At 39.5% G+C, this 24216-nt stretch overlaps 2 protein-coding genes and 1 long non-coding RNA gene across 3 annotated transcripts; 1 reads left to right on the top strand and 2 right to left on the bottom strand.

The window, feature by feature from the left end:
* Positions 1-411: 411 nt before the first annotated feature.
* Positions 412-6450, bottom strand: LOC137590967 (uncharacterized). The gene is made up of 9 exons (XM_068308827.1): positions 6402-6450; positions 5597-5761; positions 3151-3381; positions 2852-2951; positions 2406-2638; positions 1681-1923; positions 1046-1303; positions 725-883; positions 412-458 (listed from the first exon to the last, which is right to left on the bottom strand). Exons 1-9 carry the CDS (start codon positions 6433-6435, stop codon positions 412-414), a joined length of 1470 nt encoding a protein of 489 aa, XP_068164928.1. The 5' UTR covers positions 6436-6450.
* A 5538-nt stretch (positions 6451-11988) lies between these two features.
* si:dkey-183c6.8 (protein O-GlcNAcase) lies at positions 11989-22746 on the top strand. The gene is made up of 17 exons (XM_068308247.1): positions 11989-12028; positions 13709-13760; positions 15503-15600; positions 15934-16064; positions 16147-16318; positions 16432-16530; positions 17205-17474; positions 18337-18423; positions 18696-19171; positions 19250-19424; positions 19740-19796; positions 20135-20220; positions 20329-20433; positions 20661-20752; positions 21118-21307; positions 21772-21931; positions 22290-22746. The coding sequence occupies exons 1-17, from the start codon at positions 11989-11991 to the stop codon at positions 22424-22426; spliced, it is 2427 nt and encodes an 808-aa protein (XP_068164348.1). The 3' UTR covers positions 22427-22746.
* Positions 21553-22817, bottom strand: LOC137590581 (uncharacterized). The gene is made up of 3 exons (XR_011034430.1): positions 22732-22817; positions 22328-22447; positions 21553-21918 (listed from the first exon to the last, which is right to left on the bottom strand). It is a non-coding gene; the product is annotated as an uncharacterized lncRNA (long non-coding RNA).
* Positions 22818-24216: the final 1399 nt, after the last annotated feature.

Raw genomic sequence — 24216 nt, 5'->3', positions numbered from 1 at the left:
GCTGTGATGTGTAATAGGAGAGTTTCAGCTAAAATGAAAGGAAAGGTGTACAAAACTGTGGTGAGACCAGCAATGTTGTTTGGTCTAGAGACAGTGTCACTGAGGAAAAGACAGGAGACAGAGCTGGAGGTAGTAGAGATGAAGATGCTGAGGTTCTCTCTGGGAGTGACCAGGATTGACGACATCAGAGGAAAGCACATGTCATAGATTTTGGAGATAAAGTCAGAGAGGCCAAACTGAGATGGTTTGGACATGCCCAGAGGAGAGATAGTGAATATATTGGTAGAAGGATGTTGAGTTTTGAACTGCCAGGCAGGAGGCCTAGAGGAAGACCAAAGAGGAGGTTTATGGATGTAGTGAATGAGGAAATGAAGGTAGTTGGTGTGAAAGAAGAGGATGCAGAAAACAGGGTTAGATGGAGGCAATTGATTCACTGTAGCGACCCCTGAAGTGAAAAGCTGAAAGGAGAAAAAGAATGATCTTAACATTCTAGAAATATCATATGCCAATTGAGAAAGAAGGCGGATCTGAAAGCATTAAACAGTGTATCCTCTTTGGTACCAGTCACAGAACACATGATCATTCGTATTCCACATTGTCAGGTTTACTAAAGGATTTAGGTTTACTTCAACATCTGTTTACTTTTTTTGTTTTGTTTGTCTGATTAAACCAAAAGTTTATAAACGTCCAGGATTTACAGATTTAAAAAAAAAAAAAAACTTGCCTAGATCTGTTGTTAAACTGGCAATGGCAGCATCTTCATCTGTGTTGGTTATGGTGGCCAGATCACTGAACTTCATTCTGCAGAAGCTCTGTGCCTGAGACCAGTTCCGTGGTTCATTTACAAAGAAATACTGGTGAGTTTGGGCAGGAGGAAGACGGGCTAATAATTAAAGAAAGCATTTTTTTTTTTAAATTTCAGACACACGATTAATGCAGTTTGACAAAGCTTCTGTCTTCTGTCTTCATATTATCTCCCCTGCTAGCACTATAAATAGGAGTCATCTGTACACTAGGGGACAGTGAAAATACAAAATCATCCTACCAGTGACTGCAGTGATGTTAATTCCACTGCTTCTGACATTCTCAAACACAGAGAACAGGATGAACGTGTACTTAGTTCCAGCAGTGAGATTGGACACTTTGTGAGTTACTGGTCCATCTCCATCTGGTGCAGTGATGTTTATCTCTGAACCATTAAACTGGAGAATAAAGTCAACATTGTCGTTCACTGTATTCCACAGCAGAGTGATACTGGTCTCATCTCGTCCTATTGACAGGAATCCATCTGTATTTATCGGAGCTAGTGAAAAGAGTGAAAGAGTTAAATCAAGTTGTCAAATAAGGAGAAACTATTAATTAATTTATACATCCATTGCAACAGTCTTGTCAACAGCTGGCTATCTGCTTTGCGTGTTACACCTCTGACCAATGGACAGCAATTCACCCATTATGGAAATGGGATGAAGAAGGAGAACACAGAGACATCCCACTACGAAGGGAATAAAACCCAGAACCTTCTCTCTGTGAACCTTTTTGCCGCGATATTATTTAACCATTTCATTAATTTTTTCCTCATTGTGGCTGTTCAGTTTAATCATTTAAGTCAAGTCACTTATTAAGTCATTTAGAATAGAATAATAATATCAGAGGATATGAGAAAATATAAAATCATCTCACCAGTGACTGCAGTGATGTTAATTCCACTGCTTCTGACATTCTCAAACACAGAGAACAGGATGAACGTGTACTTAGTTCCAGCAGTGAGATTGGACACTGTGTGAGTTACTGGTCCATCTCCATCAGGTGCAGTGATGTTTATCTCTGAACCATTAAACTGTAGAATAAAGCTAACATTGTCGTTCACTGTATTCCACTGCAGAGTGATACTGGTCTCATTTTGACTTGCTGCTTCAAAGATGTCTGAAAATGAAAAAAAAATAAGGATCAAGAATTTTTTAAAGGAGCAAGTTTTAAAAGTTCTTGACATTTGGTACATATTCACAATTTATTAACCAATCATCCAAAATCAAGAATAAATTCAGTTAGATTATTCTGAAATCTGCAGAATGATGATAATTTGATTTAAATAGAGCAAAAGTACCTACTTAGAATACATGCCCACTGCAATGTGGGAAACCATCATGGATACTAATTAATTATTGCACACCTCTTGTCCACACTGGGTACACATGTTTGTGTACACTATCCCAGCCACTTGGTTGCACCTCCTGTTACTATATGCTGGACTGTCTCTGCATCTCTTTACACAGCCAGCACCTTTAGTCTGATCTACTGCAGTAGTTCTTGGGCTTTGTAGTGCTTGTGCACACGGCCTATTCTTATTGAACAGTTAATCTGAACCTTTCTCTGTATAGCACATATGTAGAAATAAGATTCCTTACTTTCTGCGTAACATATGAAGGGGCAAAGGATGCGGCAGTCCTCGTCTGACCACAATCCTGATTCTCTTGCAGCGACACACTGATATGTGATAGAGTTTGGTTCACCACTGGCCCACTGTCGAAATGGAGAGCTGCTTCCATCTGACCACACTCTTCCCCCATGCAGACCAATCCATACAGTATCTCCAGCTGACAGGTTGGTGATGATTTCATTTTCTTGCCGATTTCGAATACTGCGGAGTTAAAAAGTTGCAAATGCAAACTAAGGTTTAGTATAGGTAAAGATATACTGTAATACCAGAAAAAAGATTCCATTCATTCCAGATGGTTAAGAAATGAGGCATTAAAGGTACAAACATTATTATATATTAATGACAAATCCAAAAATCCTTAGAGTTTTCTGTTCCATGCTTGTGTCACCTTGCCAGTGTTGTGCTGTACTGTACCTGGCTAGATCGACATGATTCTCCCTACAGAATGTCTGAGCGTTGTTCCAGGGAAGAGGAGAATCCACCTTTACAAAGGATGCTACCCCATCTATGTCACCTGGAAATATAGTCAGAAACAATCTCAGACTTGAGTTATTGTTTAATTTCATGCAATATATACATAAAAAATACAGAGATCAGGAATCACTGGAAACTTCACACGTCAGCTCTGCATAATGCAACAATGATTTAAAAGCTCTATGTGGAAGAAGATAGATCTCAGTCTTAGTTTACACCACAGCCATTGAAACACTCACCATTGTAGCAAACAAAAGGTCGTAGGATGTGACAACGAGAGCCAAGCCATGTGCCTTTGGGTTTTCTGTCACTGAACAGCCCCACACAGCTCGGTTCTTCAGGACTCTCAAGCTGTCCAGATGAGAACCAGTTTCTAAAGTCTGCCTCTCCTGGACCGTAGAAGGTGACGTTGTTCAGAGACCATCCCCAACCATTTATCAAATCAAGATGGAGACCTATCCAAGCTATGCCTAAAATATGGAGAATCAAACAAATATTGTCAAGTGCTGAAGTGACCTGTAGTATAAACATAAAACTACTACACCCATTCAGAACCCAATTATGTTTCAAATAACAAAGTCGAGAAAAGAAGGCGACAGTAATGTGAGGAAACACTGATGAGCCGCAATCTAAATGTAATAAAACCATGAAGGTCCACAATCCGCAACTTGATCTTCCTTAGCCTGAATCTGTACATTACTCTCGATCGGATTCTGGTTTTCCTGATAATTATCCGCAGAATAATCTGGATTTGAGAGTCTTTCTTTATATTATGGGTCATACAACTTTTTGTGACGGTAATTCTATTTGTTATTTACTTTGTATACATTGGTTAATAATGCACTGTTTTTATTCATGCGTGTGTGTGAGTGAGTGTGTCAACTTTACTCACCAATTCTATGTATTAAATCATCATCATTGCCACTACCTGACTGAAAGTAATTTCAGGGGGGTCAAACTAATTTTCAACAAGGGCAACATTAGCATAGTGGTTGACCCCAAAGGGCTAGATATCACTTTTAATTGAAACTAAATGTAACTCAGTCTCGTGTTAAATAAATGTAACTACTCCTTAATGTTAAATAACAATGAATTTATTACTTAATGAAGTTACAAACAGTACAGTTGCTCTGTTATATCATGAATCCCTTTAATTTGTTAGGTTAGGAAACCCTCAGAACTCAATCTATCAAAGATTAAACTATCCAAGACAAGGAAAAATAACATCAAACAGAACTTAAGACATTAAAAAGTTTTCATCAAAGGTAAAATGGACTTAATTACTACATTGTGGCAAATGTGTTTTTGGTCAAAGCACATTTTTGACCTTTTTTTTTAGACACTCTGACTTTTTATGCTCCTGTGGGGCACATAAAATGATGTGGCAGGCCACATTTGTCCCCCAAACCTGAAGTTTTACACATGTGCTATGGAACATCAGAACTGTTGGAATCAAACCAAACAGATATTCCCTGTATATTTCCTCATAGTAGGTGACATCATTCAGAGACCATCTCAAGCCATTTATCAAACCAAAACAGAGTCCTTTCCAAGCCCTGGCTGATATAGTGAGAATCAAACAAATATTATCAAGTGCTGAATCGATAACATAAAATATAAAACCACTGTGTGTGTGTGTGTGTGCGTGCGTGCGTGCATGTGTGTGTGTGTGAGTGCCAGCTCTACTCACCAGTAATGTTATCATCGTCATCACGTTAACCATTACCCAAAAAATAATCTCCTGAACCATCATGTAGAATATGATCATTATATTCTTGTGGAGAACACTGGCAAGGTCAACGTCTAGTTTTGACTATCTATAATATTAATAAACCCTGTGTTCCTAGGAAGACTGTAAACATGGTTATACTCTAGGGTAAAACGCTAACATCTGGAAGTGGATAAGGGTATGAACGTCTGTCAAAATTCAATGTATGAGCTGGTTGAAAACTTTTAATATCTGAGTTTGTTGATTACGTATTCTAATGAGAGAGATGTTTTGTTGAAATTTTAGGGGACAGGAACCTTACAAGCCAATGGCTTCTACCAGTTAACCCTTTTTTTTTCTTTTCGATTGTTGTTGATGATGTTTTAGCACTAGCGAAAGTGAAATATGATGTAATAACATGTCTGGAAAGAAGAAAAATAAACTGAATAAATAAATAAATAGAATATCAGAAAAGTCAGAATCAACCCAGATATTCCCTGTGTATTTCTCTAATACATTCTCTTGATTTTCAGAACCACCTCCATTCCAATACAAACATCCTGAATAAAATCTTTCATGTTCACATGATTTTTTCTTGAGTCATAATATAACATCTAATCTAGAAGGTCTCCTCTGACCCCTCCTTCCCCAATACTATAATATAGAACACTGGGTTTCCAGTCATATCTTTTTCCGCATTTGGGTGAAATCAAATTACAGTAATAATAACATCCTAGAAAATGTATATGCCAACTTTGAAAGCATGAAATGAGGTGTCCTATTTTTTTAAGAGCAACGGTCAGAATACATGTTTGTTTGTTTTTTTCGTATTCCACATTGTCAGGTTTATGAAAGGGTTTGGGTTTACTCCAACATCTGTTTACTGTTTTTATTTGGTTTGTCTGTCTGCTGAAGAAAATTAAACCAAAAGACTATAAACATGTACAGGATTTCAAGATTTTAAAAAAATAACTTACTTAGATCTCTTGTTAAGTTGGCAATGGCAGCAACTTCCTCTGTGTTGGTTACAGTAGCCAGATCGTCATACTTCCTTCTGCAGAAGCTCTGTGCCTGAGTCCAGTTTCGTAGTTCTTTCACAAAGAAATACTGGCGAGTTTGGGCAGAAGCAAGTTGGGCTAGTGCTGATTAAACAAAGCAGTCTTTTTTTAATGAAGAGACACATTGAGTGCAGAGTCGCAAAGATTCTGTCAAACTGACCACATTTGTGAATTCCTTTGACAATAACAAAGACCAGTCGTTCATGAACTGCTGTTTTAATTCCCAGAAATCTCCTTCCCATATCTATCAAATCTATTTATTAATGCAGTTGTTTAATTTGTGCAATGTCAGGTGGTTGTGCTGGATTTTTTTGGACTTTAATTGGTGTGGAATATCTTCAAATTTACTCCACCATTATCATACAAGATTAGGTTTCAGTATGGCTCAATAGATTGTTAACTGATAACCTCTGATAATGAAGAAAAAGAACCAGTTCTACAAGACAAAACATAACTTAAGCCACTAATATGGTTGGCACGTGTGAGTAATAGAAGGAAACAACGTCTTGTTTGAGGTTAGATAGAAATCTGTTTTAACTTTGTCTATGGCTATATTTACTGCCTTCACAATAGAATAAGTAAGATGTAAAAGTTCCTTTCTTCCCATTCTGTTATCTTTTTACTGAGTTTCTTATTTTCATGAAAACAGTTAATATTTTCTATCCTTGACATTCATGTCCTAAATACATGACCTGTTATAAAATAATCTTAAAAAACCACCTACCAGTAAGGAATAAGGTGATTGACCAGTAATCCATGACTCCAGCCTTTGAAAGAAAGTTATTTAAAATCCATTAATTCCTTTATAAGTATACAATCTATATTTTTCATAATCTCTTTCAACTAAAAGTAAAAACTTGACGATCGAGGGCAGTTTTACGCTACTGCACCAGCTAAGCACCTGTTTCATACGCAGTTCTCAACTGCTGTCAGTGTGAGAGGGCAAGCCCTGATAAAGGAAAATGCTCAAGACCGTCTTGTTGTTTCAGAATCAGGAAGTGCATACTGCCTGTCAACTACCTGGAGTAATCCCATGATTAAGATGACACAGAGAAAAGCATGCAGTCAAAGATAACTTTTCTAACTCCGTATTGTCCTTTCGTTTGTTTGGCCTGTGGTGTTTCTGGCAGGTCAAGCTTTCTTGACAAACTCATGGAACACACTCATGGTAACAAGATTTTTGTGAAGAGTCTCAGTTATCCAGGTTATAGTAGATCCCTGTGTTAGATAAAGTCATCCGGACTTGTAGGAAACACTTCAAGAATCTTCATTTCAGGTGAAATGAAGAAGGTTCTTAGATGAGAGGATAAATGTGTTCAAGCTCTTCCTACAAGTCCGAAAGGCATCAACTCATAGAAACAGCTTCACACTTTGTGCTTCTCATGACCTTCAGCAACATACCTGCCTTAAAAACTGCATTATTTATCTATTCAAGAGTCTGACTGCAATGGAACACCATACAAGAGTATGCCCCGCATTACCAGACAGAATAGTTAACTGGGAGACAGACAGACAGACAGACAGGTAGATACTTTGTTAAACCCGGAGGAAATTGCACGTTTTGTTTTATTAGATTATACAAGAAACAACTCACAGTGCAGGAAGAGTTATGAAAAAGTAAATCAGAACTCTCCCCACAGTACATACGTAACAATACAAACTATTTCTAAATTTCCCAATGTGTGTTTGCTATGACTGGCACCGAAGTGTGAGGAGCTGTTTCCTGCAGCTTACCGTAAAGTGATTGTGTGATTAATCAGGAAAAAATTAGAGAAAACCAGCGATCAAGAAAGCAAACTGCCAAACAATTAGACATGGAAAAATAAAATGTGTTCTGAAGACATTACATTGAATAAAATAATTGAAACTTCGATTTTCAGGCCATGTTTTGGGGTTCTAAGAGAAGGGGGAAAAAACCCCAGAAACTTTGACTGGTTCAACTGTATCTGCATACTCTTGGTCTGAATCTTAATGGAACTACAATCAAAATTGAAACAAATTTTACTTATGTAGCTCAAAATCACAAATCATACTTGTCTCATGGTCTTTAATATCCATATAATGTGAGACACCCCCTATCCAAAAAAAAACCCCTAATCCAACTGAGGAATGCTTACCCAAAACATTGTCAATAGGAAAAAGAATGGTGGAAACCTTTCCCGTCCAAACAGGAGGGATCCCACTCTCAGGAAGGACTCACATGCCATAGATGTCGTACAGAAGGTCAATACCGCTGAAACAAGGGACGATCAGTCTTAACTCATTAACTTCATTTAAGAATAATTATATAATTGGGAGTAAATGTATTTGGCAATCATCTCTGAAAAAAGACAAATACTTTAGTATTTATATAAAATCTGAAATTTAGTAATTTGCTAATTTAGTAATCTGAAAATAGTAACACATAAACACAATTAGTACTGCATTCCTACCAGTGTGATGTTGCCACTCCCCCTGACACCGTCGTTCCTTCTGGGCATTTTTCTGCTCATGTTGTTCTTGGAACAAAGAGGAGTCACGTCAGTTTGACGGCGTTTGGGTATTATGACTTTGTTGTATCATGTAATAGAAGTGTTTATATAATATATATATATATATATATATCATTTGTTTTGGGTCATTTCACATCCCAAACCTCTTTAATTCAAATGAACACATACATGCTGAGTATATTGGTGGTATTGCAGTCGCTTTACCACACTGTTGCCACAAAGAGGGGGCTAAGCCCAGAGGCAAAGCTCTCCATCTTCCATTCTCAGGCGGATAGCTGGTGTCTCCTTTAGAGGTAGAGTGAGAAACACTGCTGTTCGCGAGGGGCTCAGAGTAGGGTTGCTGCCCCTTCGTGTGGAAAGGAGTCAGCTGAAGTGGTTTGGGCATCTGGTGCAGACGCCTCTTGGGCGCCTCCCTAGGGAGGTGTTCCTGGCATGACCAGCTGGGAGGAGACCTCGGGGCAGACCCAGGACCAGGTGGAGGGATTATATCTCAACACTGGCCTAGGAATGTCTTGGGATCCCCCAGTCAGAGCTGGTGGATGTGGTCGGGGAAAGGGAAGTTTGGGGCTCCCTGCTGAAGCTGCTGCCCCCTCGACCCGACTACGGATTAGCGTCGGAAGATGGATGGATGCTGAGTATAGTTATAAAAAACATCAAAAAGCTGTCACAATAAAACCCAAACATGTAAAGCAAATACAAAGGTTTACTTTTTATACATAAATAAATTATAGACAGACAAACTGGGTTCTCTGAGACTCATCCCGTTTCATCCTACTATACAAAATTTATTATATTCATGTTTTGTCAGCTTAAGCTCAAGATTCAGTCCGTGTCAAGGAGTTATTGTTCACATTCACCCCTAGGGCCTGTCCCAGCTGACTTATTGTGGGACTCAGGGTACACCCCTGACAAGTTGCCAGTTTGTTACAGGGACAAATGAAAGAATAATCAGTTATACTCACACTCATATTCATGAGCAATTTATAGTTACAATTTCACTTATACTGTATTTTCTTTTCTTTTTTTTTGTGGTGGGAGGAAGCCAGAGAACCTAGATAGAACCCATGCAAACAATGGAGTATATGAAAATTTTGATTTGCACCAGGGACTCTCTTGCTGTGAGGTGACAGTATAGCACATTGCGCAGTCTACATATCTATCCTAAAACAATAGAATAATCAATAAAGCAGCTGGGCAGCACGGTTTATATGCTCTCTCCATGTCTGTGTGGGTTCTCTCTGAGTTCTGCAGCTTCCTCCTGCCTCCAAAAACATGTCGTTTGAATTGATCACTCCAAATTGTCCATTGGTGTGAGTGTATGCATGAACGGTTGTTTGCCTTTGTGGTGACGCATTCAGAGTGTACCCAGCCTCTTGCCCATAACAAGCTGGGATAAGCTCCATGGCACAACGTAGGTAAGCGGCTGTAGAGACGATCACGCTCACTAGTCTACAAGGAACTGAATGAATGGATGGAGCAATATATTTAAACCATTAAAAGAAATATAATTTAACAATTTAAATATTTGAATAATATTAACCAAAGTATTCTTAATCATTGGTAAATATGCAAACACACTGTTGTACTTTAAGTGTGGCTCAGTTTAATTACACAGTAAATACCTCAATGCACATTCCCGCAAAAACAATTGTGCATTTATTAATTCTACTTACCATTATAAATTCATGATTAAAAATACAGGAAAACCGAAAGTACTACGCCAACCTGACAATTTAAAGCTTTGGTTTGAAATGCACTGATGAAAGTATTGCCTTCAAACCCAGACTGTTTAACTGAGTGACTTTTTTTTCCTTTGTGACAGAGACTTTTTATTTGTTTTACTAATCCTGAAGAGGTAATAATTTTATTAATCTTCACTGATGCCACCGGCTGTTATTCTGGAGGAACATTGCTTCACTAAATACATTTTTCCATCATATTTTTAAATCAAATCCACATTTTGTTTGTTTGTTTATTAATAGTGCACTCAGTTTACTTCATTTTCATGTTTTTCAGGTTCTGCTCTCAGTCTGTCATGGTCCTGACCTTTGACTTTATTTCCTGGTTGTTGCGCAATGTCTTTGTGGTTTACATGCTTTGCATTATTCTCTTGTCATCTGTCAAATTGGTCTCCCTGTTCTCGTCTGTTTTCAGTACAGATTATCCTTTCTTCCTCTGTGCTCATGTATTCTCTGTTCATGTTTCATCTGCTGTTCCCCCTTTCTTGTGTCTTCACCCCAAAGTTTTCCCTTGCAAGTTTTCCTTTTCAACGGTTTCTATTTATTTCCACCCCTTTTTCACTCATCTGGTCCTTCTTGTTCCACATTTTTGTCATTATCACATCACACCTTGTATTTAATCTGTGTAATTGTTCGTCTGTTTTTCCATCCGTGAGTTTTCCATTATTTCCTGGTATGTTCTTGACATTTCCTTTTTTGCAATTTTGGTATTATTTTCAGACATCTTTTCTTTTTGGTAGTGGTTGGCAGGTGCAGCTTCGTGAAGCGAGGTTCTCCCAACAACCTGTAAAGGATCTGAAGCGTCAAGGCTTCAGTGACATCTGATGGACAACGGAAGCCATTGCAGCCAAATATGGAGACACACCCACACCTTAAAACACATTCCAGATGATTCATTCATTCATTCATTCATTCATTCATTCATTTATTCATTTTCTATACCCGCTATTTCAATCTTTAAGCTTCATTTAAAATTTCCATAATAGAATAAGCAATTCTTCTGTTTATTTAAGTTTTTTTTTTTTAAGGCAAACATGTTAAAGATAATGAGTAATATAAGATAATGGGGATTGGTATGGTGAAGGAAATAGAAATAGAAATAGAAATATTGTTTTTTCGATCATGGCAGCCTTCAGTCATCTGGGTCACCAGCTTCCCAGCTTTGGAGAATATCCTTTCTGGGGGAACAGACAATGCTGGAATGTACAGATACCTGTATAGGAGTTTCCACAGTGTATGTTATACAGTGTAGGTTATGCCAGTAGTTGTGAGTGTGTGCATGTGTGCTTGTCTGTCTCCATGTGGCTGCGCGGTGCACTGGCATCGCACCCAGAGTGTCCCCTGCCTCTTGCACCCAGTCCAGCATCCCACAACCTGCGACTGCGGATGAAGCGGGTATAGAAGATGAATGAATGAATTGATGATTTAAAGGGCTTTGGGGCTTTTTTTTATGAGACTGGAACAAATTAAATTTTTTAATCTGATTGCTTTTTCTGCATAACAGTCAATATTTATCAAATCAACATGAAATCCAATCTTTTTTTTTTTTAACAAATGGTTATGACATGCATCCCAAAATGAATTAGTTCGTGTTTAATTGAGTTTTTTATCCTTAATTTTTTTTGTAAATAATTCGCCTTAAAGGTAAAGTTCGTTCGTTTTCGCTGGTTATATTGACTCAGTCACCAATTTAATGCCATGAAAAATTATTTTAGCACTTTTACAAAAAAACTGCTACAAGTCAAACATATTTTATTCCTGTTACTTTGTGTTACAAATTAAATTTCTTAACAAAAATAATAATAATTACAGTAATGATTTTGTTTCGTCTTAATGAGGATGAAGTCGTCAAATGTGGGACTTTCCGTTGAGCACCTAAACGCAGCACGAAGAGCTCCAGCGATGTGGAGAGGAGGAGGAGGAGGATGAGGAGGATGAGGAGGAGGAGGAGGAGGAGGAGGCAGATTCTATGAAAGCAGGAAGAGTATCCCCGATATCTGAGCTGACAGACTGGTAGAACATCCCGCTGTTCGGGTCCGACTGGAAGCTTTGGGGAGGCAGCGGGAGCGAGGAGGACAGGATGGAGGAAAAGAGGCAGTTCCTTTGCGGGGTGGTGGAAGGTAAGGGCGGCCCACTTCATCACTGACCCCCTTGTCCGATCATGTGATGCTTTTTTTCTTACCTCCGGGATGCGCTCGAACAGACCATCGCTTGACCTAGATTCCAACGTTGTGTTGTCACTCAGTTGAAGGAAGCGATAAGAGCATGGATCAATGTGAAATATAAAGACGATCAGATGATCATCGAAGAGTAGAAAAACCGTCAGTCGTGTCTGGTTGGGAAAAAATAGCAGCCAAAGGGACAAGTCTGGTGGTGGCTTAATCATTCATGATGATGACAATGGTAATAATGGTAATAATGACTGAGGATCGCGATGATGAGGACGGACAGGGTAGTGAAGATGCTCATGAAAACAGTAAAAAATACAATTTTAGGGCCTCGATGAAAAAATAAATTCATTGTGGACAGTGGATGATGTGGGAAGTGATGAGGTGGTGAAGGTAATTATATAAAACTGGAGCAGCAGTGGTGGTGATAATCAATGGTCGATAAGGGAGGATAAAAACCATTATTGGAGAAGAATATTGACAAAAAATGTACATTCAAATGATACAAGAACAAGCACAGAAATTAAAGTTTTAATTCGTCTTTTATTATACGCTAAGGATGGAACTGGAAAAAAAGAAACATTATTTTCTTTTGAATTTCTATTGGTTTTATTTTATTTCAACAATGAAACAATAATAGCAGTCCATATTCTTTCCACAACAAAAATACTAACTTAACTATCGATTACTTTTTTGATCACTTGATTGATTCTCTGTCAGGTAATAGTGAAAAACCAGCAGTTTGTGATGCATAGCTGTGTAAAAAACATGTACGATTCTAATTTTTGCCAATTGATTTTCTTAAATCTATTTTTATTCCCTGCTCTATTTGTCCACTGAACAAATTGTTTTAAAAAAGCAATAGCCTTTCATGATGTTAAGGGTTTCAATCCTTGTGAAAAACAAAAATATGACACATCAGACAGCTTGAGCAGTTTGTCAGAGGTGAGTGTGGACAAGAGAGTTAAAACGTGAGCCGAACTCAGTCAGGTGTGACCCACTGCACACACACCTGCTTACAGGTAAATGTGACACACAAAAAACCCACATGCCTTTGTTAGTTTAAATGTATCTGATTCCTCACACTGACCTACTTACTTTATACACACACACGCACGCACGTGCACACACACATACACACACACACACACACACACATATATGTATATATGCACACACTCACCCATATTGCAGATGTATTCAAAAAACACAAAAGAAGAGGAGGGACACTCAAGATGTTCCCATTTCTAAAAATAGAAGCCATTAAAGAGAGAGATGAATTATGCCAACCACTATTCATCTCTGGATGTGACCCACCTATGAAGTCATGTAGGTCCACTTCTACTGTCCATCTGTGATTAATGCCACCTGTAGAACTATTGAGAACCATTTACTGGAATAAAAATATTCCATGTGGGTTTGGAAATTAAAAGTTTGGAAAATTAATATTTGTAGTCTGCAGAAATGTCACAATATCCAAGGGAATGCAGTGCACTTGCTTTTGTGTACTGCTCATAGAAGCAAGGAGCATGCTGAGTGACCTTATAGGATGAATTAATACGTTCCAGATTTATTATGTCACATTTAATTAATTCATCGTATTTAACTGGCTCATTTTTTTTCCTTCTGCAGGTTTCTATGGGAGGCCTTGGTCTATGGATCAGAGGAAAGTTCTTTTCCAATGGTAAGTCTGATGTCTGTGGGCTCACATGGATTCTAAATTTCTGCCAAAAATGTTTGTTTGTGGCCTGAGTCTGTTTCAGCATCAGACAGAGCTGAGATGAAGCTCAGAGCAATGGGCAGGTGCTTCTTCAGTCCTGAGGATCAGTCACGCTAACATGGAGGGGAATGGAGGACATATACTAACTGTTCTTCTGGTGAAATGGTTAAGGAAGCAGGACAGAGTTGGGATATGCATCAGCTGATGTTAATATGATATTCAGTTAAACCATCGCTTTAGTCCGGACTAAATAACCTAAACATCTACTTGATAGATGGATGGATGGTGTTTGTGTGGGCATCCATGGTGTCCAGAGGATGAATCCTAATTTCTTACCTTAACTTGTCTTCTAGCAGTCATCTGATGATTTTACAGAGTGCGGATTTCTTGCGCATTTGCCTCTTAATTTAGTAGCAACACCATTTTTGCCATATGGAGTTATTCTTGACAGGAAGCTTCCGAACACGTCCACACAGCAACATAAAAACCATCGGCAAAACCCAAAATCCTGTGATAAACTGTGAGGTATCCATTCATTTTTTTACTGCTTTATCCGCCGTAGCGGGTCACGGGGGGGTGGAGCCTAAGGTATATCATTATATATACTAAGACCATGTCTTGCAAAAGAATAAACTGAGAGAAAAGCCTGTTGGGAACTGTGACACAGTTTTGCAGCAGTGACAGCTGATTACATCCCTGGAGTCGAGCTCTACCCTCTACTCTCTTTTGTTCCACTGCACTTAAATATATCGACCAAATCATTACAGGACATTATTTCTGTCCCCACCAGCGACCGTCATCAAATATTCATACATTATTGTGTACTTAAATGTCCATTGATTTCTAGGTAAATTATTCTTTATGGTGCGTGTGGACTCCACTGACACACAATTAGTCCGTGCTTTGTTGAACAGACGATGCTTCATGATGGAGATGATTTTCACAGCAGCAGCTGAGTGTGTGGGTCCCAGGTTTATGTATAGATGTTTATTTAGACTTGTGTGGAGTACTGGCAAAATTCACCCGCTGATTTGTGTTGCGTAAGTTTGGCAGAGACGACTATGGATGTGAGTACAGTAGGATTGTGTGTGTTGAGGGAGGCAGGTTTGCAGCTTTGTGGAGGCGGACCATCTGTCCAGGAAATGATGCAAAGAGGGAGTGAACACACAACCCACCCACAAATGAGAAGGGACACAGGAACTGGATGGTGTCCAGGGAGATGGAGATAAAGAGAGCTGTCTTTATATTTTTGTCGACCGTATGTGTGATGCAGATATTGTTTCACTACTACTTCTATTTATGATACAGGAGGTTGTTTCCTGTAATTAAGACAGCCATGGGTTGCCAGGATCGATGAGTGGCCCCTACCTTACCTTTCTGTATTGTCATGTATCTCAATGAATGAGACTAAAGTTATGACCTTAGACTAAAAGATGCATAAATTATGTACACAAAGTATATAAATAAAATCATTTAAAGCTATTGGAAAAGAAAAGTTTTAGCTTTTTTTTTTTTTTTTACTAGAGAGTAAAGCTTAAACCTAAAAAAGAACAAATCTGATCAAAATGAGCAACGGGTATGTCTTTTTTTTTTTTTTTTTTTTTGCTAATTACTGTCCAAAGGGTTTCCCAACAAAAAAAATATTATGGTATCTTAAGGTTTTTTTTTATTTTCCTCCCATGCCTCCTATGTTTTTTCTCTGCCAGGATGCAACACTGGGGATTAAATACATATCTGTACGGCCCAAAAGATGACCTGAAACACAGACTGCTGTGGAGGGAGGTCTATTCCCCTGAGGAGGAGGGTAAGAAAAACACATCAATCTTTTAAACTAGCACATACCTGAATCTTCAACCAAACCATATATGGGTGAGTCGCAATCTGAATAACAAGTATTTCATATCTCAATGAAGTTTCAAGAGTTTTTTTTTCTTCCCCCCTGTGGCTTCTTTCTTTAAACAACATTCAAAAAGTGTCAGTAATTTTTATTTTTTTTTCATTGCACTCTAGATAAAATTCTTGTAATTTAGAGTCAAAATAAATCCTATTAGAGATAATTGAAATAGAGATTAGACACATTGAAATGCCATAATTTAATAATTTAACTTTCCTCCCCATTTACCATCACTCCATTCAGGTCAGTTGCGAACTCTTATAGTGGAGGCTGAGTCAAGAGGCCTTAGGTTTGTTTACTCCCTTTCTCCGGGTCAGGACATCGTCTTCTCGTCTTCCTGTGACTTAACACTACTCAAACGCAAGCTGAGACAGGTACAGATTAATGAATCCTACAGGAATCCAACTTTTATGTCTAGAGCCTCGCCCTTATACACAGTGTTCCCTCTTACTCCAGGTATCAGACCTGGGTTGCCAAGCATTTGCCATTCTGTTTGACGACATCGATCACTCCATGTGTCAGGCCGACAGTGAGGCCTTTTCTTCGTTCGCCCACGCTCAGGTCACTGTAACCAATGAACTTTATCGGTTCTTAGGGGAACCACCTGTCTTCCTTTTCTGCCCCACAGGTAGGGCTGCTAAATTGGTTGGAATTAAAATTTCTCGAATCTATAGAATCTTGTAGAATTTTAAAGCTTGATAATCAAATTTGATTTCTATCTGTCTTTCTGTGTTTCTGTAGAGTATTGTGGTTCTCTGTGTTCTCCCAGTATATCCAAGTCTCCCTACCTTCAGACTATCGGAGAGGATTTGATGCCAAACATAACAGTTGTGTGGACAGGTGAGACATAAAATTATGATCTGTTCCTGCAGACATGAACCGCGTCAGTTCATTCTTTAGTGTAAAAAATCTGACATAACCCAACTTGGCCAACACACAAGCAAATAAGTCCAGACACAAATCAACACACAGCATCTCTCCTTGACAGTTTAAGTGCAAATCTGCCCACACACATATGGAAGAAAAACCGAAACACATCCTCATCCATCTTTCTCTGGTTTATTCCAGTTCTTTGTTTATTTATTTTTTTAAATTCTTTTTTACAATCAGATACCACGTTATCTGCTATTCCCTTTATCGCTGTCCCAAATCCGTTGTTTAGGCTGGACTTTGGGCATTTCTTTGTTTGACTTTGGCTAAGCTTTTCCTTGTTAAATAACAAATTAAGGTATGTTGTGTAATGATTTTAACATTGTGACCCATAAATGATGATTGTTTATTAATATTTCCAATTTGAATATTTTTTATGTTATATTAGTTGATATTCTTTCGTTGTTCTTATATTAAGGAACTAAAAGACACTGCTAACTCACTTATTAATATAGAGGCGGTGCAGAAATAGGGAGGGATGTCTTACTCGTTTCATTTCTTATTAATTTCTCAATTTCATGTGGAAAAGCCTTTCTATTAAACTTTTATGCTTCCTCTTGTCTGCTTCCCTTCACTCTCTACAGGCAGCAAGGTCATCTCCAGGAAACTGTCTGTAGACTCCATGACTGAGGTGGAGTCTGTCCTCCAGCGCCCCCCCCTCGTCTGGGACAACCTGCACGCTAATGACTATGATTCCAGACGTCTCTTCCTTGGACCTTTCAAGGGCAGAGAGCCTCAGCTGAGGAGCCATCTGAGAGGACTGCTGCTCAATCCCAACTGTGAATTTGAGGCCAACTACATCCCTCTGCATACATTAGGAAGCTGGTACAGAGCTGGAAAAGAGGAGAGCAAAGGTGTGTGATTGGACGATGGAAGGATGGGGCAGAAAAGGTGAAGTTATCAGCTGGAAGGAGGGAGGGTGTAGCAAGAAACAGGAGAATAAAACCTTTCACAGTTATTGCTGTTTGCTTGCAGGAAAAACAATTTATAATCCAGCGTTGCTTGGCAACCACCAGGCAGAAATTTTGTCTGATAATATTTAGCAAATTAAAACTCCATCTGTTGTCCTGGGCAGTTTTGTTTTCTGTAAACCGTCGAACTAAATACGATTATTTGACTTGTATTATAAATTCAATAAAAGCGTCCTAATTTTCATTATTATAATGTTTGTAGCATTTTGTATGACTGTGTGTGGTGCTGTCATGGCCTTGGCTTCATTTTGAATTAATAGCTTGGGGGGGGGGTTTGGCGGATTACATTTCCTTTGACAATCAGACACAAGAGACCAGAGAAAGTCACAGGAGGGGGATGGAGGTAGAGAAGAGAACCAGGGTAGCGTTGTTCTAAAGCCTGACCAATGAGAGGTGGCGCTGGAACAATGATTATGTATTGTTATAAAGAAGGAACAACAGAGAGCTCGGAGGTGCCTCTCTTCGACTTGGGGAGGGGGGGGGGGTGAAGTGTCTGTGATGGGGATGGAAGCAGAAGAGAAATTTTAATGATAGCTTTTTGTGAGAGAGGTATAAATGTATTATTGATTAACTAAATCCAAGTAATATAATAACAAAATGTGTCTGGAGTTCTCTAATACCTTTCTGTTCTGAGAATCTTTTTTGGTTGGTGCTGTGTTTTCTGTATTACCTCAGATAATTAACAAGATCTACCTGTGCTTTATTTCATTCATTATTTCATTCCACAATCGTGTTTTTTCCCTAGATGACGAGTGTGAATACTGTCCTGACAGAGCTCTGTCTGCTGCGCTGCATGACTGGATGGAGGAACTCAACCAACCACTACAAGCAGGTACAACATATTGATGTGATCAGATGTGTTCAGATATGTAGGTATCGACAACAAATTGAAATCTGAAATGTAAATGATCTTTTAGGGGCCTAATTAAATCAGTTAATTTCTTTACTGCATTATTTCACTGCGATGTTGACCCAAAATAAAGGCTTTCAATTTCACTGCGTTGAACTTGAAAGCCTGCGTTGCCGTGCTTCAATCTGTCTAACAAAGATGTTTTGTATTTATATTTAAACGCTTCACCCTCATTATTTTTAAAATCCTTGCAGGTCGGCAGAGCTCACGAGGAGACCAGCGTTCCTCTGCTCCAACATCTCGCTGTAAAACTCCCGATAGATCCGACTGCCCAACAAAATTACGGGGAACCTCTGCCATAGACAAACTTCCCGTTTTCCCCTTGAACTCCAGCTCACCCCCGCCATCCCCCACTAAGGTCAAGGTAGAGAGGGAGGGACGAGAGGGGGATAAGAAGAGGTCCAACCAGTCTAGTCAGGACAGTCAACAACCTCCAGGATCCAGGCCTGGAGCACCTTCAGGTGGAGGCAGGGGACAGAAGCCCCAGGGGCGTGGACTCTGTGGGGGGAAGGGCCTGCTAAGTGAGTCCCAGGTGCGTCTTCTGGTTGGTCTTCATTACCTGCCTCACGAGCATGGCCCCTCCGCCCAGAAGCTGCTGCAGGACCTCACCTGGCTGAAGACAAACTGCCACCTGGTCAGCACTAACAGCAAGAAGGCACTGCCTCAGAAGGTCAGTGTGTATTTTGCATACATTTCCTGTTGGTGAGACTTGAGTTGCGTGTCACACGACCCCTGGTACTGTCCCCAGATCGATGAGTGGCGAGGTCGGGCCTCCAGGTTCCTGTCCCTGTGTGAAGATATAGCTCAGCTCCACTGCAGTGTGGTGGGGGGCGCCAACAGGGCTGTGCTTTACGACCTGTACCCTTATGTGTGGGACCTGAGGAACATGGCTCTGCTTTCAAAAGCGTTCATATGCTGGCTTGGTGAGAGATGATGCAGGAAACAGCGTAGCGTAACATTATAGTATTGTCTAACAGCTTTTACACTAAATAATACAAATAATGATGAGTGTGATACAACAAACTGATATATAATTTATTTCATGATATACCGGTATGTTGTATCTAATCCTATCTAGTAGTATTATCATAGATTGCTGCAGTAATATATAAAGTACAGTGCAGTACAATATAGTATAGTATAAGGGCAGTACACCATGTTTTACAGTACTCTTCTGTTCTGTTTATATACTGTGTCATACGATGTTCTAACACCACCCATGCGTGTGCCTCCCCCAGATGGACGAGTGCTGAGTGACAGCTCCACTCTGGGCAGCTGGAGGAACTGTTTCCACTGTAAGCAGACGCAACTTCTTTTGACCGTAACTGAGAAATAATTTATCTTATACTTAATTAGCTTTTGCTAAACAAAAGAGTCTGGTTCATTATGAAATCAGTGTGAAATACTTCTACTGCTAACCCAACATCCAGTCATCACTTTAATCACGAGTGTCAGCAGTTCATTTAGTAATGAGGACACCTCCTCGTAAGTATTTATTGCAAAAGGAAGTTAATTTCAGCCAACCTCCTCAGAGCAAACAGGAAACACTGAACCTGCACCAGCATCAATACTTGAAACAATAATTTATTGATCAGTTTTCACCGTACTGACATGTAATATTTCTCGGTGGCAGGGTGTGGAAAGTCCACAGGGGCGGACCTATTTGGAGTAGAGTCTGAGCCGTGGGTGTTCAAAGGGGGCGTCTCTGGGGAGGTCCAGGTGTGTTCCTGCTTCTATCCATTGATTCACAAGTGACACTGAATTTCAGTCCTTTTTAAAAGGCCTAACCTGTGATCGTTTGTGTCTTTTCTCATGTGTGGTTTGAAGATGCTTCTCCCAATAGGCAGCATTAGTGAACTCTTCACACATCCTCCTCCTCTCTTCCCCACCTCGCGTCTTTATAACATCAGGCCCTACCATAGCAAAGACAAGGTAGGAGACATCACACCCACGCATTGCTGTTTTCACACAATAAGACCATAATAATCACAGCTGCTCTAGAAACCACACTTTCAATTTGAGAACGGAATGAAAAATAAACCAAGTGAGTTTGCGGTGGTTCATCAGTTACACATAAGAGAATTTCAATCCCAGCAGTGGCTTAAAAAAGTGAATAATCTGGTGTTTTGGGGTGTGTGTGTGTGTGTGTGTGTGTATAGGTGGAGTTATATCGGATGGTGCGTCAACTCCACCTGAGGACTCAGGGTACCAAAGAGTCCAGTGCCGCTCACCCAGATGTCATTGGGGACAGGTGTGTGTTTGAGAGGAGGAAGAGGACGAAGCGGATCAATCGTGTGTCTTCATCACATTAGGATACTACTTTTGGATGGGAAAGGAATTATTACAGATATAATCCTATATGTGGTTTTGGGCTACAGGATATTCAGGTGTTGGATGATTTTTGACAGGTTCAGCAAAACTAGCGTTCTGTGTTGTAAAAGGGAAAACAACTTGCCTCATGGAAATGTTTAAACTGCTCTTTCTCGACTTATTTGTAATAAAAAGCTGATAAAAAGCATTTTTCCAGTAAGCATAACATGCAATTGGAGTTCTGTACATTTTTCATCCATCTGTATATCCATATACATTTTAAATAGCATGTGTTCGTGTCCACAGATGTCTCGGACCATGCCTGGCATTGTGTCCTGAGTCCTGCTTCATCCTGGAGGATGAGCTGGGGGTGTGTGGCTGTGTGTTGGGCGTTTTGGATGTTCGTTCCTTTGCCAAGCGGTGCCAGGCCAGTTGGATGCCTGCCATGAGGGACAAATACCCACCAAAAGGGGGCAACACACACCCCAACACACAGGTAGGTAGAAGTAAAGATTCATTAGACAGCTGTAATCATCCTGTCATGGTAAAAACTGATGCACACAGGACTGAGGAAAACACACACTTAAACAGACTTGCACTCAAAAATTGAGATTTTTTTTTTTAACATAATAGTTGTTGCATTAGTGGTGCACTACATAAAAAATGCACCTTCATTCAACAAATAATTCACACTTAAGAATTCTAAATATATGTAAATAAAAGAAAATTAGGACTGTACCACATCTAGTAATAGGGAGGTGTGTGTGTGCACGTGTGTGTGCGACTCCTTCAGGACATCTAGTGGTTGCTATTGGAAGCTACAACATGTGATTAAACGGCACATCCTTTTCTACAAACCTCCTTCCACATGAGCTGATAAAAAAATTCCGTAGGACAATTTCAGCTCACATCATCAGAAGCACTTCATGAGTCTTTGTGTCTCTGCCACCTTCTGTTCAGGACTTGATCCAGTTGATGGAGGAGGATCAGGGAGAGTATCCAGACTCTCTCCTTTATCACTTCCCCTCTCAGCTGCGATTGGATGCCCTCCCTGAGCTGGTGGACATCAGCGTCAGCCGAACCCTCCTCACTGCTCTCCTTGTCGCCCTTAAGGCCAACGGTAAAAAAAAAAGAAAAGTGCATTAACCTCTACTGCAAAAATGTGTTGCAAGACAGTTGTGGAGAATATTCCACAAACTTCCTCCTTTGTATTAAACACTTGTTTAAAAAGGTCTCCCTCATTATCTCGAGGCTAAAGTGACTAAATATAAAATGTGGAGAAAATTAAAATCAACATTAAAATCAGCGTTAGTATATTAACATCAAAAATTATACTAACTTGTTGTTAAGAATTTTGAATGTTGTCCTATGTTAATTTTATTCATACGAGTTGGCATTTTAATGCATCTAGATAGAAAGACTGTCATTCAACTCTAAAATGAAAAATGACCACACATTTAATGAGCAATTTTTTGCAGGTTCTCAAGGAGTGTTTTGTGAGGTGCAGCCAACAGACCGTCAGAGGCTGGAGTTCTTGACCAAACTGGGCTTCCTGGAGATCCTCAGAGGAGAAGCACGGAGCAGAGAGGGAGTGGTGCTGGGAAGGCTGCTCTGAACACACACCAATACACACCACCTGATACACAGAGGCACTTAGGATACATAGAAATGCATTGGAATCATAGCACATGCAGCACAGCATAGACATGGCTAGTACTTTATCTGTCAAGAGAGACAATCCTGGATTCCTTTGAGTCTGTTTGGCATTAATAGGATTAACCCAGAAATTTGAAGGATTTTCAAAATACAAATTAAGCTCCTAATTTAAAACCTTCAACAGAGCTGTGCTAATCTTTGTCAAATTCCACGCCTGCCTATAGATTACAAGATTTAGTTAAATCGCAAGGAAGTCAAGTTTACATTGAGAGCAGAGCAGCAGATCACGGCAGCAGCAACATCCTCGTCCACATTTCGAGTGAAAGCTGGGTCTTGATCACGTAAACTCCACCATAAAGTCAGGAGAGTTAGAATTATTATATACCTTAACTTAATCACAATCTCCTCAATTACAGTTGCTTATCTGCCTGGTGGGTCACGGGGCTGCTGGAGCCTATCTCAGCTTGCGATGGGCGAAAGGTAAAAAAGACACACACATAGGCTGCATGTTTCGGAGCTGGGTGGAATCCAGAAAACCTGGAGAGAGCCTACGGAGACATGGAGAGAACATACAAACCCACACGCAAGATTGAAACCCGGAACCTTCTTGCTGCGACGGCAGTGCTATCCTAAGCTCTGAAATGACAGGAAAAACCACTTAAAATTAATAAGAGTAAAAGAAACTTAGCCATTGACAAAGGTCATGATACTTGTCATCTAATTCTCAACAAGAAAGCACATAAGGAAATAATAAGTTAATGAATTTATAAAATAATCCCCTTGTGCTCGAAACCAACCTTACTTTGCAGACCTCTGCTCTCTTTGCATCATGGTTGCTCTTTTCTCGCTGTGCCCTGCTGGTTAAACAGAGTCTGCGATCATCAGACTGGATCCAGAGACAGCGTCGCAGTTTACACTCGCTTAGATTAAATTAATGTATGCATGAAGAACAAAACATTGTGCAGCCGTTGAAAAAAGTATACATACACTCACGCAAGACAATGCTTTCATATTTCAATAGCATCCTGAAATATGGTGACTTTAACAAAGTTTTTTTTTTTTTTATTGGACTTATTATGAGCCATTTTAGCTTTAACGTTTTAGAGAAATTGCAACAAATTGCAAATAAATGTATGCTAAAATTCATCGTTAAAACTATTCAGAAATTCTGTGCATGAAAATCAGTCACACAGACAAATAACATGCACCCAGACAAACACACACATACACACACACTTATTTAAAGTTTACACTGAGTTGTTAGTTGGATGTAATAAATACCTCTCCATCATGTAATTGCACATGTGTGTATATGTGTGTGTGCATGTGCAAGCATGACAGTTTAGACAGTTGTGTCATTCTGCCTTTTTTCTGAACCGTAATGAACACTGACACACTTGTAAATACACACACACACACACACACACACACACACACACACACACACACACACACACACACACACACACACACACACACACACTCCCTGCAGCCATGCTAAAAGAAGCACAACAGCACACACAATCAAATCAACTGAAAGTCTGTTCAACTATGAATGTTCTTTACTTTGTAATGCAGCTTCAAAAATAGTTATTAATATTTCTACTTTTTCTTTTTTCTTTCTTTTTTTTAAAATTGATGTTATAATGCTTGATCAATCACAGACTGAGAAGCACTTTTTTAGGTTTCTTTTTATTAACCAACCTCATCACCATTGTCTGAGGTTTATTGATATACAAAAAAAAAAAA

The sequence above is a fragment of the Antennarius striatus genome, chromosome 23 (genome assembly GCF_040054535.1).
Source record: "Antennarius striatus isolate MH-2024 chromosome 23, ASM4005453v1, whole genome shotgun sequence".
Classification (NCBI taxonomy): Eukaryota; Metazoa; Chordata; class Actinopteri; order Lophiiformes; family Antennariidae; genus Antennarius; species Antennarius striatus.
This window is presented reverse-complemented; position numbering and strand designations above follow the sequence as displayed.

Coding starts and splice junctions, on each gene's coding strand:
- LOC137590967 (XM_068308827.1), bottom strand. CDS start 6,435: ATGGATTACTGGTCAATCACCTTATTCCTTACTG. Junction 2,952..3,150: donor ACCTTTTGTTTGCTACAATG/GTGAGTGTTTCA, acceptor CTATATTTCCAG/GTGACATAGATGGGGTAGCA. Junction 1,924..2,405: donor CTTCATATGTTACGCAGAAA/GTAAGGAATCTT, acceptor TTTCATTTTCAG/ACATCTTTGAAGCAGCAAGT.
- si:dkey-183c6.8 (XM_068308247.1), top strand. CDS start 11,989: ATGGAGGAAAAGAGGCAGTTCCTTTGCGGGGTGGTGGAAG. Junction 16,531..17,204: donor CATAACAGTTGTGTGGACAG/GTGAGACATAAA, acceptor CACTCTCTACAG/GCAGCAAGGTCATCTCCAGG. Junction 19,172..19,249: donor AGAAGGCACTGCCTCAGAAG/GTCAGTGTGTAT, acceptor TACTGTCCCCAG/ATCGATGAGTGGCGAGGTCG.